Source organism: Amyelois transitella, chromosome 13, assembly GCF_032362555.1.
Source record: "Amyelois transitella isolate CPQ chromosome 13, ilAmyTran1.1, whole genome shotgun sequence".
NCBI classification, from domain to species: domain Eukaryota; kingdom Metazoa; phylum Arthropoda; class Insecta; order Lepidoptera; family Pyralidae; genus Amyelois; species Amyelois transitella.
Genome location: NC_083516.1, coordinates 5097133 through 5117381, shown reverse-complemented (window position 1 = coordinate 5117381; position 20249 = coordinate 5097133). Strand labels below are relative to the sequence as shown.

The window sequence follows — 20249 nt, the reverse complement described above, 5'->3', positions numbered from 1 at the left end:
ATAAATGTTCTCAAGTAGTGTTAAAGCGTTTAGTACAGCAATGAGAAAAATGTACTTGAATTTTGTGTTTATTTTTCCTATTCGTGTGAGATTTTTATGGTAAATGCCGCTGACATTAAGTCGAGTCGTTAAAGTCTTAACTGTGCAATGAAAACCTAAAACTTTTGTTATTATACATACATAACACAATAAAGAAAAAAAAATCAAAGAAAACCTAATACAAGTTAAAGATTTAATAAATCTTGTTTAACGTTATTTACTTCAATGTAACGAAATCGCTATCCGATCCGAAAAGATATGCGTAAGTAGATAACTACCTGAATCATAAGTTAAAAAAACGAGAAAACAAAAATTTCGCCATTTATTCATTAGTAACAAAATTACAAATCTTTTGTCTTTGTAATATTAGCGTCGATAAAATTAAATCTACGAAACACATTCGCATTCATTCCTCCTTGTGCGCGCTCTACTACGGATAAAGCAAACTGTCCTTACTCTATGTCGTTGTTAGCCAAATAAATCCTCTTTGTTAATCCGACAGGCACAGGCACAGACTCCTAACTGAATTAGACTCCATCTCAACGCTGCAAGATTATTACTGCGACTTCGCAGCTATGTAATTAGTACAATATTGAAACTTTGTACACTAGACATGTGACACATAACATTTAGGTGTTACTTTAATATTTTTTTAGACTTTTTGTGATATAATTAAAAAGGGTTTTTAAGTGCTAATGTTTTAAGTTCATATTCAGTTAAGTAATTACCGGGATTTGACGCTTTACGCGAGCCTTAATTTTTTTGAAATTCCTGATTTCATTGTATTTTTGCACTGGCATTGCATGCGATGAAACGAGTGCCGCGACACGATTCAAGTTAAAAAGTTAAGTACACACGCAAACTTTTACTACAACTCGCTCGGTTTCAGCTTGAATTACAGCGTTTTTTTAATTATTGTTTTGATTTACTACATAAATTGTCACCGACCTACCTTTTTTGTTTATTATTTTTTTCAAAGGTCTTTTTTTCTCAAAGAATCATTTGATGAATGTATTTAATTTCTGTGACAGTAAAAGATACATTCACATTAGCAATTCCATTAATATTAAAATAAAACATATTAAAATTATATTAACACATGTATGTGTGTATGAAGTAAAAAAAATTTTACAAATTGGTATATATGAAAACTTGAATATGACACATTTTTTTTAGAGAATTGATATATAATATTTCTTTATAAAGAACAATATCATAATGCCAAGGTAATGATTAAAGTTTTGACTTTTTCAGTGCCTTCAATGTTCCGGCCATGGCGTCAGTGACGGCATCCACCACAGACATCCTGGAGTTGACGCCCATCAGGCCGATGCGGAGACACCTGCCCACTGTTGGGCCTAGCCCAGCAAAGATTAGGATGTTGTAACTGCAACAAAATTTACTTTTTTAATAATTACTATAAATGTCAAAATGAATTTTTATAAAAAACTATGACTATTAAGTACTCATACTAAACTAACAATAAAAACAAAATAAATAAATGTTAAATTATTTTAAAAGGGATCACTACAACCAGGCTGGATTAAATATTTACCTTTAACCAGCTAATTATGTATATAATACCGAAGGCCTATAAAAGTTATTGGAAAGTATAACCACATTCAAAATTATTATTCTAAACTAGAAACAAAAGGACAACGTATTAAAAATCAAATCCAAACAACTTACTGTTTCCTCATATAGCGAACGAATTCCATATAATCATAGCCTTTCGGTAAAACTACAGTCGTAACCGTAACGAGTCTTTCTTCAGGGTTGGGGACCAAAAATTCCAAAGACAGTTGTTGAATCCTCGTTCTAAAATGAGCCGTGTTAGCAGCGTGGCGCTCCCAAGAGCGAGGCAAGGTTTCTTTGATGATCTCCATCAAACAGCATCTTAGTGCCCAAAGCAATGGTGGACTCATCGTGTGGTGGTATCTTAACAAAAAGAATATTCTTTTAAATAAGGATAACTTCACTCTTATCTCTACGTATTCCCAGTTGCACCCGTAAATGAATTAAGATTACTTATCCTTATATTAAACATAAATAAGAATGTAAAAAGTATGATTTATCAACATATTTTCCGCAACATTATTATATCCTCCTGGCATCAGTCCAAGTTGCGGTCCTGAGAGGTTTACCTAACCTTTCTGGTGAGGAAACCACGGTTCGGCTATCACCACGATCCCAGATTGGGTATCGGGTTTTGAATAAGTATGTATCAAAATATCCGTGTGGTTCCCGGCACCAATACAAAAAAGAATAGGACCACTCCACCTCTTTCCCATGGATGTCGTGAGGCGACTAAGGGATAGGCTTACAAACTTGTTATTCTTTTTTAGCCAAATAGCTGAACGTGGCCATTCAGTCTTTTAAAGACTGTTGGCTCTGTCTACCCCGCAAGGGATATAGACGTGACCATATGTATGTATGTATCAAAATTGTTTCACTACGTAAAATGTTATGCTCGTCATATTTACCGATCGAATTAACACGCCATGCTTTACATACGTATCGCATTTCAACAGGTGCGGACTTAATTTGTCGGGGTATAGTATACGTAGCCGGGTGAGCGCCCTTATGGTGGCTTCATACATATTATTACATATAATTGACTAGCGAAATATAGAGGACGTTTTATAAAACTCCATATGTTAACAGATTACTTCTTTAAATTCAATGAATAACCTAAATAAAACTGGAGGTAGGTCATGCAATTGTACATACTTTCGCGTGTTCCCGAAGCAGTTCCATTGCTCAGCCAGCAGTTGTGCGTCGAAGTAGAAGGGTGGCTTAAATGTTCTGGATTCCATTTTCTTCCTAATAATTAAAAATAAGTTTAAATTAAGAAGGTAATTTTAGTAACTTCCAAAATACGAGTATAACATCATAAACTTTTTCAGTGTACTCGTAAATAGAGCCAATGTCACAAGTCGCGTCAGTAGAATTTGAAACTTTATCTTAAATACTGAAACTGGTTAATATAATAATATTAACCAGTTTCAGTATTTAAGAAAAAAATTCGCAAATCAAATAAATATATTTGATTTGCGAAGCCTTCGAATTTGTGACTATTAGCTCTGTCTACCCCGTACAGAAAAAGAACACACATGTTTGTGTGTGTGTGTGTTCGTGTGCGCGTGTGTGGGTAAACAAAGTCGTTTTCAAACTTACTGGGCTCGTTCACTGAATGCTATCGGCGATATGCCAGCAGGTCCACTGAGGACCTTCTGCGTAGATGAATACACCCCGTCGACTTCCCACTCATCCATGAAGAAAGGTTCTCCACCAAGAGACACTACGGTATCAACAAGCAACAGGGCACCATATCTGTAAATAGAATGAAATTTTTAGTCCTTTCTCAAAATTATGCAGTGTGTAATGCTCATCGTGGCTTTTCAGTATTTTCAAACAAGGTTGGTTTTGTCTACCACAAAAGGTTAAAGATGAGAAAAATGGTTCATCTGACACCCACTTAAATACTACAAATTTCTTAAGTATTTTAAAATCACACAGATTTAATTATTTATTACACCGTTCTAATGTTACGGTATATCAAAGCAACGATGCTATATATTTTTTTACCTACTCGTAATATGTGTACTATGATCAAAGATAATGACCTGAGCGGTGATCAAACGAAGGATCTTTGTGACTGTCAAACATCATTATGCGTCACAAGACTCGATAATGATATATAAACAACTGATTTATTTTAAAAAAATTAATCGCTGAATTTGATTATTTTTTTTAAGTAGATTGAAACCTGGTTAATTTTTTTTTTTTTATTTAAACTCATTCGTTTTAAAATCAGAAGCAATTAATAAATATGTGACTCACTCGTGACACAGTTTACCGAGTCCTTTGAGTTGCTGCACAGAGCCGGTGGAGGAATCCCCGTGGGTAATGAAGAGAGCGGCTGGTCGTATTTTCTCCAAATAAGATTTCAGGCTTTCTAAACTGAATGTAGTATTCAAGGGTACGCTGCATATTTCAGTTTTAATACCTGTAATTCGACATTTAATAGTATATTTTTACGCCATTATATTTTTACATTTTTATTTAGTCAACCCTTGAATGCACCTTCATATTAATAGTACAACAGGTTTAATCAACATGAGAACACAAAAAGCGGCCTTATTAAGTAATGACTTTCAGGCAACAAATTCATTTATCAGAGTAATGAAGTGATGTGGTGGGTGAGGTGCAAAATTAACTTTACTTTTTCTCAATAAATACACCAATAATAGAAAATGTTGTTCATGATATACCGTATCTTGTAGCCATTCCGAGTGCTCTCTCGTCCCATATCCCCCTGCTGGCAATGAGTAAAGTCTCTTTTGGACCCACGAGGTTGGAGATCACGGCTTCCATTCCCGTGTGACCCGATCCACTCATGGCGAATACCATCTTACTGTTGGTTTGGAACAAGTATTGTAAACCAGCTCTTATATCATCAAAAACCTAAAAAAAATTAAAGTTTGAAGGATTTTAAGAGTTAGCTACACTTATGGATTGATTCCCATATCATCACCATATCTACATGTCATGTTTGCTTTGAAGATTAATCACATTCTTATTCATATTGTTAAGTTTCAGGTAAAATCTGATGTTTTCAGTATTAGTTAAATAAATAACCTGACACCCACACAGAAAACAATCTCTTTCTGTCTCATCTTTAGGTGTTCCCTGTTGCAGCCTCAGACAAAGCGCTTTAAAATCTAAAGCAAGCTGTTGCGATAACTAATGCGTATATAGTATAGTATTTAGTTCTACATTTATTCATGTTTTTTAATGTAGACAATGTGCATTCGTCCACGATTTAGATTTAAGAGATCTATATTTGTAAATTGACGTCCGATGAAAATGCTGCAGTGTAGTTTGTTCCGCCGCTTCTTCTACACATGCGCTTTGGAAGCGGTAGTAGTTATAATTAGATTTAAGTTATGTGACGTCAATAAGGATACCTTGTATCCAATTTTGAAAATAAATCTATTCTATTCTATATATGCGAACCATTTTAGAGAAGGTAAACTTACATTATAGTGCTCGTCACATAGCGGTGTTATAACAGGCCTGGTGAGGGCCTCGGTAACCGAAGGCCAGTAGTCACAAGGCCCAGGGCCACAGAGTAAAGGTTTAGTAAAGTGGCGGTCCTCTATTTTAGGGGCAGGAACTTTCAGCTGTGTACTACTCATCTTGTAGAAGGTATTTGTAAGTACTAGATGAAAGGAGATAAAATTATAAATTAATTCCAATGTAATCTTAACAAACTTATTTGTCTGCTGTACCTGTTTGTATTTTTACAAATGATTGATTTTATTTTGATTTGATAATTTAAAAAACGCAAGGCAATTGCCAAGATAATAAGGTTAATCGTAGCTAGCGTTTAGGCGCAATCATGTTTAAAAGTGGGTTGGTTGAAAAGTGAAATGACTCACGGATTTAATCCCTAAAACATACTGTACTTAATGCTGTATGGTTCGTGGCACCAATATAAAAAATAATAGGACCATCTTTTCCCCATGGATATTGTAAAAGGCAACTAAGAGATTGGCTTATAAACTTAGAATTCTTCTTTAAGCGATGGGCTAGCAACCTGTCACTATTTGGATCTCAATTTTATCATAAAGCCTATGCTCAACGTGGCATATCAATCTGTCAAGACTGGTGCCTCTGTCTACCCCGCAAGAGATTCGGACATGATTATTTGAATTAATTATTTAATGAACTATTCATTATTCAAACCAGATGTTGCCGGTTTAGGAATTGGATGCTTCATTAAAATCGATTCATTGCCATAATTAATACAATACCATAGTTATTAACAGCAGTGACGCGCCAATAGCCGTTAACACTATTAATTTGCCAGTTATTTGCACCAAAATGTTACAGCTCTCGCCTGATGATACATTAAAATTTGTAGTCTCCAAATTATAGTGAGCACTATGACATTCCCGCGGCTTCACCCGCAATATTAAATTGGGCTACGATTCGGTGGAACAGAGCGATTTGTTATTTAACGTAGTTTTTCGGGATGCGATGATTTCATGTAATACTCTGTAGGTTTTTTCAATCAAAGTAGATTGTAAAACCTACATAGTGTCTTTCGACGCTCTTAACACAAAAACCAATTATTTTATTCTATCATTTCGTCTGTTCGTGGAAGGCAGACAAAAACAAACCCAATATCACAATTATTAATCAATCCATTTTGAAAAATAAATGATGAAATGGACATCTCCTATATTTGTTAAATTTGCATATCAACCGATAGCCAAGAGTATCGCAAGTAATTACTCGCTCCCGTGACCGATATTTCGGGCGAGTAACCGTGAAGTTTGGTTAACGGAATCGGGTTAATGTTTAGATTTAGTGCTAATAGGGTAGTTGTAAATTTTCTGGAATGTTCTGGCGCTATCCGATGGCACATTTGGCAAGAGGTCTCCGCTCGAGGCCCTCGACGCGTGCCAGCCTCATATTTGTTCCACTCCGTATCGCTCGTTGTTCGTAAAAGCGGTTTAACAATTGTTTTAATACGCCTGTTTGAAAGCAACATCGTTTAAATGGATGAAAACGAGATTGTTTTAAACAATACTGTCTAGTGGTGGCTTTGTTATGTTGAGCTATGTTGTCAGAATTATTATTTAGGATAATTGAAAAGTAGGTACCTAAACAATATCACACACACACACAAAATCTGAATATTGTTTTTCTACTTATACCTACTTTAGTCAAGGATATCGTTCTCGGAAAATAGCTTAATAAGTATGGAAACGTTAATTTAAACCGAAAATTTAGACATATATTTCTCTTAAAGTTGAGAAAATATTTTAAAATCTATCCAGTAGATTTTTAACGAACGAACGATATTAAATATCTTTTTATTTTACTCATATTACATTTAATAGCTCTTGATTTTGACGAGCTCGGCAATTAATAAGATATTCATTTACTTTATACATTACATACCTACAGCTGTGAAAATAAAAACGAATACGCAAATTTTATCACAATCACAACATAAACATTGATTGCATAACAGAATTCCATATGATACAGATAAATAGGTCAAAAGTTCAAGTGGGGCATGATATACAGACGTAGATAAGAATTTATTTCTCATACAGTGGGATTGAAACGAAGATTGAACTGCGATGTTGCTTGAACAAATTGATTTGATTCCCTGAGAGGGCCGGCCCTCTCCTTGGTTTCTGCAAGACAAACTATATCTACGTCCGATGCCCGCATAATAACCGCAGAACTATTTTGTAAGAGTTAAATTTAAGTTTTAAAATCGATGAATTAAGTAAGGTGGTTTAAATTTTATCATGCGTACATGGAAGTCAACAAATTTTGATTTATACTAAAAAAAATATAAAACTTGAAAGATTACATCCAAAAGTTGGCGGGCAAAAGTTGGATACTTGTTGCCTATATCAGCGTAGAATAGACAAGATTGAACTAGGCCGCCATCGAACAAATAAAACTTGGATGGAAAAGAAACAATGGTGTAAATGTTGTAATGGACAACATGCATCTAATAATTAATGTAAAATCAGTGTACTAGTCAATAATTAAACTGAATTGCGTGATTGACAGACAGCGTGACTTAAGTGTGTAACTGTCAAAACAGGAAACTAAAATTAAACATATTCCTTGTGAAAATTCGGGAAAAAAGGCGAAGAATTTCCCATGGAAATGGGAAATAGCCTAGCCTAGTCTAGCTTTGCACCGGAGGGGTTTTGGAAGGTGGGCTCGCCCACTATATGCCAGGAGACCTTTGGGTCTCTCCGTCGGTTTTCCGTAAAAAAATTAACGTCAGAAAACATAAAAAGGTTGGTCTAACTTCTACATCTTTATAGGCAAAAATATTCTAAGAAGCCAAGTTTACAAACTTAATTTAATGCAAATGTTAAAATATTTTTTTACCTTTCTTGACGACACACAATTTAAATTACTATTTATTCCAGACAATATTTTACGTATTCAAAACGTAATTCTTATAAGCTGCTCACGATATCACTTCACTTTTAACACTAAGAGATAAACATTACTTCGGCCATTAGTTGTATTAATTTGTTATGATGACCATCACTAGCTAATGTGATGAGATACGGAAATTTTTTCGGGATATGGATTGGTTAGTACTAAGGCGTATTGGTATCAAGCAGGTAGCATATTTTAACTTATATACAAACATTACATCATGTAATGTTTGTATGTGCCTCTGTCCCGGAAGGATATTTAAATACTTCGTCTTTCCACGATCTATATATTATTATGCTGCCTTTTCTATCTTTTTATATTTTTCGCTTCATCCACCACATTCAAAACTCTCTGCATTAACGCTCTTTATAATATACATATGATCACGTCTATATCGCTTGCGGAGTAGACAGAGCCAACAGATTTAAAAAGACTAATAGGCCACGTTCAGCTGTTTGGCTTAATGTTTAATGTTTTCCTTTAAAATATTTAATTTTAAATAACAGGGATGACAAAGCCAGTAATCTCAAAAAGATTATAAAGACACTTTAAATATCTCATATTTAACAGATTTAATTGATATTTTATATTTGTGGCAAATTATAATTAGTTATTATTCTGTAAGTTGAACTCTACCATGCCATATTGTTGATACGATCAATAATATATTTTTGAGGGCTTGATATTTCGGTATATCTTTTCGGTATAAATTCCGATACCAATAGTCCAATTGCAGTAATTACTCGTAGAATATTGTAAACAGTAATTCTAACTTAGAAGGATCGAAAGCCACTGATTCTCTAATTGATTAAATTTACTGTTTTAAGTTTAATCAATTAGAGTGCTTTAATTTTAGCTTCTGCTTAGTTAGATGTTTATATTGCGCGTACCAAACTTACCTAATGTTGAAACGCTGCTAATTTCATCTCTCTTGCATTGACACATTAGAAATCTTCGTTGCTTCTTTTGTAAGTACCAGCTATTGCTTGAGGCTTCTCTTGCGCACCAAAGTACCGCAATTCCCATGGGAAAAGTACTTTTTTGTAACAGGCTTTGCGAAATAGAGGCAAATAAGAGGTAGATAATAAAATCACCAATTGTGTTCACGGGTAATTTATTTCGTATTAAAACTGTGCGACGTTTTACATTCTATTGACTGAATCGACCCAAATTATACAAGTCAAAGTTTATATCGAAAAGGGTATGTGTAAACTTTCGATTTAAAGAGTTAAATATCCCTTTGAAGGCTAACGGGAATAATTCTAATAATTATAAAATAGAAAACAATGCAATACAAGCGAATTCAGAGTATCCTTTATGGCTATTAGTCATGTTATTAGCAAGCCATAGGTGACTACTTTTCTATTGTTAGATAATAAAAAAATATTAAAACAAAGATAACTTGTTTAAAATCGAATTCTCAATATGTCGAATACGTAAAATAATATAGCCAATAAAACTATACATACTCCTCACAATTTTGATGGACTAGAACCCACAACAAAGGCAAATTTATACAAACTTTACACATTTTTGGTAATACCGCTCCAATATTCCGAATTTATGTTATTTTGCTGTCAAGCAAAATTTCAAGGCTCTACATCCACTGAGTAAATATTAACACATTTCACTCACAATTATTTCTATATGAAATTGTAACAGTATTTAAAACAGACAAAGCAAATATTAGACAATTAATTATTATTAAAATTACATTTGATCATGCTGTCGTTATAATTATCAAGAGGTTTGTTCACACAGTTCAATGGTCTTACACAGATTTCTTTTATTTTTGCGTAAAAATACAATATTCTCAGTGGAGATAGCAACCCGCATCGAACTTAAATTTTCTAATAAGTGCTCAAGACTTTTTGACGTTAACACTATCCACCTACATACATGGCATTCGTTTCCATCACATCAAAACATTTGGACTAGCTTCCTTAATTACAAACTGAATATAACCTAGTAATTAAACAAAACTAGTCATGAAATTCGCATAATTAAACTTAATTAATGATCGAAATCGGTATATTCCATTATCGGTATAAAATAGTATACAATGTTAAAAATATGACGTCTAAAACAAATATTATGTCGTATTTACAAGGTAATTGGATGACAATTATATTATCATCGGATTTGTTCACCACAAAATCAAATATCTTTCTATCTTAAATAAATAAAACAGTTGGTATAATGAAATTTATTTTGTGGTTATTTTGTGTATCTCCAATGATGATTCATCATTGTAGTTAGATACAATGCCTCGCGCCAAGACCTCGATTTCGAGTTCAAGTCACCTCGAGTTACCACGACTCGTGGCATAAATTTTGGCCCGAACATAAAATCAATTCAACTTTCTGCAATTCTTAAATAAATGTTAATCATATTGCATAATTTATTAATATTTAAAACTCTATAACCAATTTCAAAACGACGTCGCATCGGTCTTATGGATAACAGTCCTTAAAGATAATACATCTACTACTATTTTGACACAGGATTCACTAAATATTGGCATTACCAGTTCATACAATTACTTGTAAATTCATCTGGTATTAATTAAAATAATACACTAAAAGCAAATGCACAAACAAGGCCATCAAAAAACAAGAGTTTGTGATGGTTCAAACGCGAGTACTTGAACATGATCCCGTATCAACATTACAAACGTAAATAAATATGCATATAAGTAATATTAAATTAATAATTTATATTTACATTACGAAAATATGGCACATCTTTTTCGACAGCGCTCTAACCTGCCCTTACATTCCGAGCAACCGAGTCGTACGACTAAATACTACATTTTGTATTGGGTGATATGCGCCTATAAAAATTTCGGGACATCTCATAATACCAATTAAAATACCGGTGGGTAAGTATATTCAACAATCAGCGTTACAGTAAAGCTACCTCCGTCGTCTCGACTCCAAACAAGCGCGGTCGCTCACCGCCTGTCGTAAACTCATAGTGATGTTTCAATGCGACACAATCGCCCGATACACTCGACAGTCTCACCGATCGGCCTTTAAGGCCGAATTAATGTTCGTTCAGAGCAGCAGGTGCTTCGCAATCAGAAATCGGGCGATAAATTGCGCAAGGACGCAGCCTTAATCTATACACATTCGAATCGCACGAGTACATAAAAATATATCAGTCTATAGAGCTTCACTCACTTAGCCTACTGCAGTCTGGGGTATAGACGGGGGTCGGCCGCAGGGGATCTGTGGCCCGGTGTCGCGGTGCGGTTCAGCTGGGCGGCGGGGGTGCGGGCAGGGTGCGGGAGGGGGGTGCCGCGACGAGTCCGCGCGGCGGCCGCTGACGCCGGTGCCGCATGCACGCGCAGCACCCGTCGCCTCGCTTCCGTCGCGCGCACGCCACGCGGCTGCACCGCTTCCGTACGCACGTCACTTCGCCATCCTGCAATGGAGAAATAAACATTCATCAGCAAAATGGGAAAATCTGGAGTTAAGACCATCATTTTCACTAGGAATTTTTAAACACCATTTAATTCGCCTACAAACTTTGAGCATTTATGCAAACTACCAAAATGGATTAAAAAATATTTAATACTTGTATCATGTAGCTTATCTGTTTATTTTCAGACCTGAGCTTGGCAATAGGTATGTGTATTTGCCAAAAAGGCTTTGTTCTTAAAATCCACGCTTATCGATTTCAAATCCAATCAAAAAGTTATTTTGAAACCATTAAGATGCTTTCGCAGGGATAAACTGTAACTGAAATCAATTAATTGAAATTATTTACTTTGCATCTGCAAGTGACACATCTCTGCTCGCCATGCGAATGTATCGAGGGGTGGACCTCCATGCCGTTCGTGAGGGGTCCATCGGGGAACTTGCAGCCTCCCTCAGCGAGAATCTCCTCCGCGGTGCGCGGCGCACCCTGGTCTTTGGGCGTGAGCTCATCTGGTTTCTTGGCTTTCACCTAAAAATTTATAATAATTACGTTTTATGAAATGACAATGAATCTTAATTCTAATGTTTTGTTTTTACCATTATATTTTACTATCTTTCTTATATCTCCTCTCTACATAGGTCAACCAACCAGAAATAGGATGATGATAATTTTAAAATGGTCAAAGAAAATCTGACCTAAATAATGACTTTATGTATGCATGTATAATGACATTACATTATACGCTTAAGCCTCATTGCAGAGGAAGTCCAACTATGAGGTGCGTATAACGAATCAGTAGTAGTAGTAGTAATAGTCTAGTCCAATAAAAACTCCAACCATTTTATAAACGTAACTTACCTCCGGGCAAACGCGACAGCAGGATTTCTTATCAGGTCGATACGCGTCCTTGTCAGCACACCTCAAAATCGGACATTTGGTTCGTGGGCACCGAACGTGTCTCGGGGAGAACACGCAAGTGCACACTGCGCATGTGTCGTAACCCTCGGGAGGAAAGTACGGGTGCCAAGAGGATCCAGGTGCATGGTATCGCCCGGCCAAGCGGCAACCGTTGGACTCGTTCCAAACCGCTGTTGTTGAATCTGTTGAAGTTAAATAAATTACAAAATTAATACATTTCTCACAAATTTTGCGATATTTATTGATAAGATTACAATAAGCGTGCTTAATTTCTATATTACTGCAGTTGACAGCAGATTGTGGAGGTGATGCTATTTGGCCTCCACAAACAAATCTTCGGTTAGATGTACATCTACATCTGTGTACATCTAACCGAAGATTAATGATAATGAGTGCTCACAACCATAGAGTCTAGACAGGAACAGCATATTTATATTATTTTAAACTTGAATTGTAAGTGTGGGAATCTTCACCATGAAAAAAATAAATAATCTGCATTTTTTTTCTCCGACTCGTGAAACAGGTAGCACGGATGAATATGTATACTAGTGCCGCATCACAGTACTTAAGATCGAAGTTTAAACTTGACAAACATAGAAAGATTACACAATAATACACAGTACTTACTAGTGCATATAGGACAGCATTGTCCAGGTGGAGTGATAGTCGGCACGGTGCAGTGGACTTGTGGACAACGCACCGCATCGCATCGCAACTCGCCGTATACGCAGCTGCAGATTTGGCAGGTCTGAAAGTTTTAATACAAAATTATTAAGAAATAAGGAAAGCGCGAGAGATAGCAATGTTGTGTCAGCGGTCTCTAATCTTGTGACAATTGTTCGACAGTTGGATCATCTTCGGACAAATGAGAGTATTTTTTGTGTAAAAGTAATCTATATATATAAAACTCTTCCGTTACTGAGTGACTGACTGACAGACAACGCACAGTCGAAACTACTGGTCGTAGACAGCTGAAATTTGGAATGTAGGTTCCTTGGGATATGTAGGGGAGCACTAAGAAAGGATTTTTGGAAATTCAACCCCCAAGGGGGGGGAAAAGGGGTAAAAACGTTTCTATGAAAAATCTTATTCCTTGGGTTTATAAACTTAAAACTTGGCATGAACACGTACATAGGCAAGTAAATATGTTTGACATTATAAGTTTTTTCAAACTACCCTCCAATCGTGATTTAGGGGGTGCGATTGGGTGACTGATTTATTAACGCACAGCCGAAACCGCTCGGTATAGGAGTCTGAGATTTTGAACAGAGGTTCCTTTAGTAACATAAGTGAGCACTAAGAAGGGATTTTTGAAATGTCTACCCCCAAGGGGGGGAAACGGGATAAACTGAGCCGGGGCTGCGGGAAAGTTCTAACGAGATACCGTGGCCCCGGAACGCAAAGGGCAACTGAAGGAACGAGGTGGGTTTTAGTCAGTAAAAGTCTGACACTCCCTTCCGTTCCACCCAGAGCGGGAGAGGTCATTTGATGATTTCCCATCCTTAAAAAAAAAGACTTTGCATGACAACTTTTAGTCGTCTCTTTAACATACATAATAACATACATAATTATGTACATACATGCATAACATTAATAACATCACGCCTTTAAATCCCTATTTTGTGTTAACACTACCCATACAAACAGCTAAAAGGAAACAAGTGAAGAGACGAAATTTGTCCGCATCCATTTTCACCTAAATTCTTAACGTTAATGAGATTTACTTTTTACGTACACATGTACGTATAACTTCGTAAGAATTTTCTTTCAACTCCTAACCGTTGAGGAGTTGTACCTTCCATCATCAGCACATTCACATGGGATGATGACTATCAGACGCAAATACTTAAACAGATCTATGAAATTGTCAAAAACGTAATTGCCTGTAAATTTGAGGTTTGCCCTTGATTTCCCTGGAATACCATCATCAGATCCTGACTAGGTAACAACGGGACCAACTTGAAAGTATACTCTACCGAACAAAAAAGAATCACGTAAATCGGTCCATAAATCTCGGCGTAATCGGTATGCATAAATAAAACACCCGAATTTTATTTTCTATTAACTATCACGAGTTGTCAGAAAGCTACATCATCCCTGAGTAACACAGGCTATATTTAATTCCAGTTGTAACAAGATTTCAGCCTGTGGAAGAAAAAGCCCTGTCGAGATCATTAAAAAACGCTATATATAACCGAATTACACGTGGGCGAAGCCGCGGGCGGAAAGCTAGTCAACAATATAAGATTTACAATCCAGCTTTCAATGAGCATAGCAAATAATATTTGCCTTTAGCAGAACCTAACCTAAATTGAATTCTAAATATTGCATCCTCTTCACTATTGATCCATAGGATCGCAGGAGCCATAATCTGATAGAAATTCCGAGATAGCTTCTTACATACAAGTACACACACATTCTAGTACCGACATTCCTACTACCTACGCAGTTTTTCAGGGAAGTATACTAGGTCTTTCCCTCTTCTTAATATATATCAATGACCTCTGCTCTCTCACACTCCCCAATTGTAAAATTATTTCTTACGCTGATGATACTGCACTACTTTTTTCTGGTAAAACTTGGGAGCAAGCCTTTGGTTGTACGCAGGCAGGATTTGATGTGGTATATGACTAGTTGCGCTCAAATTTGTTAACTCTAAATGTACAAAAAACCGGTTATATCACCTTTCACAATAACTGCGCACTCCTATCCTACTCGATCTCGTACATCTTGTTCCTGTCCCTACATTAACAAAGTTAACACCTTTAAGTACCTTGGCGGAAATTTGGACAATAGACTCACATTTGAGGCCCATATAAAGAGTACTTGCAGAGTCCGCAAAATAATGTACGTGTTTAAGAAACTTCGTCACGTAGCAGAGCCGAATGTTGTCAAAATGGTTTATGCGGCACGCTGTCAGTCTATACTTACACATGGTATCGTATCATGGGATGGCACCTGTAAGACTACTCTCATCGTTCATGAGGGCGCTCGAAGTGCTGTCCTAAAAGTCTGTTTATTCAAGCCAATTCTTTTCCCTACCCGAGACCTTTACCTACAATCCCAAATTCTTACCGTCCGCCAACTTTTTATTCTAAATTTCATCTTAAAGCAACACCAAGAAAGTAAACCTTATATTAGGAGTCCACATCTTGATAAGGCATTCACCCGTAGATTTTACTGTTATCTGGGCCTTTTTTTTTATAACAAAGCGAACCGTAATTTATGTCTGTATCAACTTTCAAAATATTCATGTAAAAAAACCATTACAAATTTCCTGCTTGGTCTCACCTACGAACAGACTTTTACATCCATTAATTTAAATACACACTAAAAAAACCTTTTTTTGTATTGTTATTTTAAGTTTAATTTTTCTCTCTATTTTTTTCCGCTGTTATGCTTATTCTATTCATATTCGCTAGTAGATAAGTACTCCTTGTGGGGGGGGGGCTAGTGTACTGAGATACAAGCCCTGCTTAGTTCAGACACCAGTCTCTCACAAACTTACTTTGTATAGTTATAGTTAACTTTTCTGTAAATATTTTGATTTAAGTTTGTGTAGAGAAAACTAAACAAAACTGAAAATATTTATACAGGTGAAATCAACGCCATAATTTCATAAACATAAAAAGTTCATATCAATTACCTCAGGTACAATCCAGTAAGACTTCTCCGTGTACAGCTGTCCTTTGTAGAAGCAAGAGCTCGTCTCCTTAAAAAAGAAGTTCGTGTCACTCAGCCGTTTGTCCGTCTGGTTCACGGTGTTCCCGTATTTTGTGCTCAGGTACGAGTTATCCAGGCAGGATACTGGGACGTTTATCTGGAAAAACAGATATTACGTGAATAATTAATTAGTTTACTTAGCAATAATAATATTTATGGCTTATTATTGTAAAAAGTTCTCTATACTCACCTTTCTATCTCTCCAGACTTAGCAAAAACAAAATTATTTTCGATTAGTTTGAGCATACAATTTTCTTATTCTTCTAAATAGATTAATACTACTTAGAAACGTAATCATTTACTTATGTGTAAATTTTCATGTTTCCGTGTCACAATTTAACCAATTGAACTTCAAATAACGTGCACAATTTGAAATTTACATCTTAAATAGAATATTTGAAGTTACAACATAAATTTTAAAAAACTCACCTTAGGCAACAGTGTGTTCAAAATCACGGTATGGTTATCGGTGCCTCTGATGCCGAGGAAGGCGGTCCCTATGTAAAGAGAGCCTAGCTCCGCCGTAGAAGGTTCTAATACGCAGCCGTCGGCTCCAATCAGGGGTCGAATGATCCCACCTTCCACTGCATTGGTGTCCAGCCATGCCGTCCAAGTACCAGCATTACCCGTTATCACCACCTGGAATGAACTCATACATAATTAATTTCGCTAATGAGTCAAATTAATATTTATGTTATTCTTAGGAGCTTAGTAATTTAGCCTCAGTTAAAATGCAAGAAGAGAGATTACGCCCCAGCGCTTAATTAAATGATTTGTATGTATGTATTTCTATAATAAAAATAATATAATAAAAACGTAAAATAAAACAAAAAAGTATAACTGAATCCTCAATTAGCAAATGACCGTACCTCATAGTGTAATCCACATAAAGCATCAACAGATATCCAGGCCAAGCCCGCAGGGGGGTACTCCAAGGCCGGCCCCTCTTCGGTGCGCCGCAGCAGAGCTGGCCCGGCACTGGCCGCGTCAGGCAGTGGCCGGGACACCAGCCTGCCTCGCAGTAATGGGGGGCCTGGAAGAATAATATATAAAAATAATACACAAATGTTCATTGCTAACACTCCAAAAATGTTACTTATTGAGACTGATAGATTGGGGTTCAATCGTCACGGGCCTGCAGAATTATTTCCACAATTATAACAAAATCAAATATAATATCAAGTTTAACTAGATTTGTTATGTACAACTTTTTCAGTAAAACATTATTTAGTTTTTTCTTTTCAAGAAAAGAAACCAATTATTTGGCAGAGATATATAAATGTGCCCTTTGGAAATGAGAGTGAAATGTTGTATGAAAAGTTTACATGACAGACGACTATCTATATATATAAAACTCTTCCGTTACTGAGTGACTGACTGACAGACAACGCACAGTCGAAACTACTGGTCGTAGACAGCTGAAATTTGGAATGTAGGTTCCTTGGGATATGTAGGGGAGCACTAAGAAAGGATTTTTGGAAATTCAACCCCCAAGGCGGGGAAAAGGTGTAAAAACGTTTCTATGAAAAATCTTATTCCTTGGGTTTATAAACTTGAAACTTGGCATGAACACGTACATAGGCAAGTAAATATGTTTGACATTATAAGTTTTTTCAAACTACCCTCCAATCGTGATTTAGGGGGTGCGATTGGGTGACTGATTTATTAACGCACAGCCGAAACCGCTCGGTATAGGAGTCTGAGATTTTGAACAGAGGTTCCTTTAGTAACATAAGTGAGCACTAAGAAGGGATTTTTGAAATGTCAACCCCCAAGGGGGGGGAAACGGGATAAACTGAGCCGGGGCTGCGGGAAAGTTCTAACGAGAGGTGGGTTTTAGTCAGTAAAAGTCTGACACTCCCTTCCGTTCCACCCAGAGCGGGAGAGGTCCATTGATGATTTCCCATCCTTAAAAAAAAAGACTTTGTATGACAACTTTCAGTCGTCTCTTTAACATACATAATAACATACATAATTATGTACATACATGCATAACATTAATAACATCACGCCTTTAAATCCCTATTTTGTGTTAACACTACCCATACAAACAGCTAAAAGGAAACAAGTGAAGAGACGAAATTTGTCCGCATCCATTTTCACCTAAATTCTTAACGTTAATGAGATTTACTTTTTATTATCAGGTCAACCTAATAGCCTCACATATACGTATAACTTCGTAAGAATTTTCTTTCAACTCCTAACCGTTGAGGAGTTGTACCTTCCATCATCAGCTCATTCACATGGGATGATGACTATCAGACGCAAATACTTAAACAGAAGGAAATCCTGTAAGGCCTCTTCGTCCTATAAATCCTGTTTTTTTTTTCTTTTGAGACGATGATTTTGTCTCGCTTTACTTTTTCTATATAGATTTGTATGTATACTAATATTATAAAGAGGAACAATCTATTTTTTTATATGTTTGTTTGTTTACACATGTAATCGATAAACTCCGAAACTACTGAATCGATTTCAAACATTCACCATTAGAAAGCTACATTATCCCTGAGTAACACAGGCTATATTTAATTCCAGTTCAGTTCCAGTTGTAACAAGATTCAGTTCAGTCCAGTTCCAGTTGTAACAAGATTTCAGCCTGTGGAAGAAAAAGCCCTGTCGAGATCATTAAAAAACGCTATATATAACCGAATTACACGTGGGCGAAGCCGCGGGCGGAAAGCTAGTTAAATTATAATATTTTTAATTCTATCCAGATCAAGTACCTTAAATTTACACCACCACTGCCTGACATGACTGACTACATGCCTGACTGAAATATATTTTTTACAACAATTCTCATGAACCGTTTAAACCACTCTTCAAGATGCAGATCAACCTGAACAAGTGTTCACGATCTTAAAGTCCAAATCGTGGTCATAGGCCTTCTCTTCAAAGATCCAGCAACTGTGACAAATGTCGGGAGAATGATGAATTCCTATGAATTATTGCATATGCAAGTAATAAAATCCACAGCTGTTGTTTTCCTTTTGTGAAGGTTACTGAACGATGGACCCTGAAACGAACTTCGCTCAATGCCGAGATCTACGAACATGACCTATCAGGCCATGGACTTATCTAACAATAATTGTATCCCGTTTCGATATAAATAAACCTTATTAAAATGTTTTTAATTTCTTCGCTCGGTGAGCTTGTTTATTCACGTTGCGTCATACCTTTATACCTAGAGAGGAACCCGGGGTCCACTTATATCCATAACCAAGGTGTAGATGAGTCAGGTCAGTACAAAAAGCTAAACCCATAGAACCTTTTCAGAGGTTCTATGGGTTTATTCATACATAGAGCAAAGTAATTTACTAACTTATGAAATTTGGATGAACATACCAAGATCTCCATTAATATGTACTGCCAGTTGGTCATCATACAACGGTGGGAAAATCCTTGCACTTGGTCTCGCCAACACTCCAGTTCTTGTGTCCAAAATCTCCACTTGCGAATGACGTTTACCCACTTCTTCAACTAATGTTATTTTCGAATCCACGTTCAAATTGTAAGCCTGTAACAAGAGTAATCTTTTATAAATTAAAATATTACTTCGAAACAGAAGAACGGCTTGTTCTTGAAAGTTTGTACTACTACTTACTACAACTTGTGAAAAAGTAGCTAAGTTTTCCTTTTTTAAAGATTTCCTAAATTAAATTACATATTCTAATCACAGTTGATTTAGTAGTAGTTGAAACAAATTTAAGTAAGTGTTCTCAAAAAACAAAACAGCATATAACATAACTCTTTCTATCTACTGAAAGTTAATTACATTGGCCTTTATGTACCAGAATCCGGAAATCTCCTATGTACCTGTATATCGTAAACAAGCGAGCCTTCCTTATCGATGTACAGCATGGCGAGTCCTTCAGGCACAATAAAAGCTGGCAACCTCTCCGTCACAAGAGGAGCATGGTACACCTCGCATGCAGCCCTTTGTCTTATCTTCCCAGATATACGACGTTCAGGAGTGTTCATCTCTTCAACAGATAACTGAAGACGACCTCTGGACAAAGACCTCAATTCAGCAGCAGATACGGGAGTCGAAACTTCGAGAACATTCAGTTCGTAGTTAGCTTTGTTCAGTTTTTGCACCTATAAAATTAAAGAATAATGTAATTACAATATAAGTGAGTTAATAGAATCCAAAT

The 20249-nt window shown here is 36.3% G+C and overlaps 2 protein-coding genes across 2 annotated transcripts in view; both read right to left on the bottom strand.

The window, feature by feature from the left end:
- Positions 1–393: 393 nt before the first annotated feature.
- On the bottom strand, positions 394–8113 carry LOC106141167 (alanine--glyoxylate aminotransferase). Its single transcript, XM_013342824.2, has 8 exons — positions 7975–8113; positions 5082–5263; positions 4314–4506; positions 3883–4048; positions 3217–3372; positions 2770–2862; positions 1729–1977; positions 394–1426 (listed from the first exon to the last, which is right to left on the bottom strand). The coding sequence occupies exons 2-8, from the start codon at positions 5238–5240 to the stop codon at positions 1273–1275; spliced, it is 1170 nt and encodes a 389-aa protein (XP_013198278.2). The 5' UTR covers positions 5241–5263; positions 7975–8113; the 3' UTR covers positions 394–1272.
- A 1025-nt stretch (positions 8114–9138) lies between these two features.
- Positions 9139–20249, bottom strand: part of LOC106141166 (dorsal-ventral patterning protein Sog) — an 82656-nt gene continuing 71545 nt past the window's right edge. Inside the window, exons 8-16 of the mRNA XM_060947245.1 lie at positions 19912–20193; positions 19441–19612; positions 16965–17128; positions 16525–16734; positions 16019–16192; positions 13000–13120; positions 12313–12554; positions 11803–11982; positions 9139–11457 (exon numbers count right to left, since the gene is read on the bottom strand). Coding sequence (XP_060803228.1) covers positions 11287–11457; positions 11803–11982; positions 12313–12554; positions 13000–13120; positions 16019–16192; positions 16525–16734; positions 16965–17128; positions 19441–19612; positions 19912–20193 — 1716 coding nt within the window. The 3' untranslated portion in view covers positions 9139–11286. The remainder of the gene's footprint in view (positions 11458–11802; positions 11983–12312; positions 12555–12999; positions 13121–16018; positions 16193–16524; positions 16735–16964; positions 17129–19440; positions 19613–19911; positions 20194–20249) is intronic.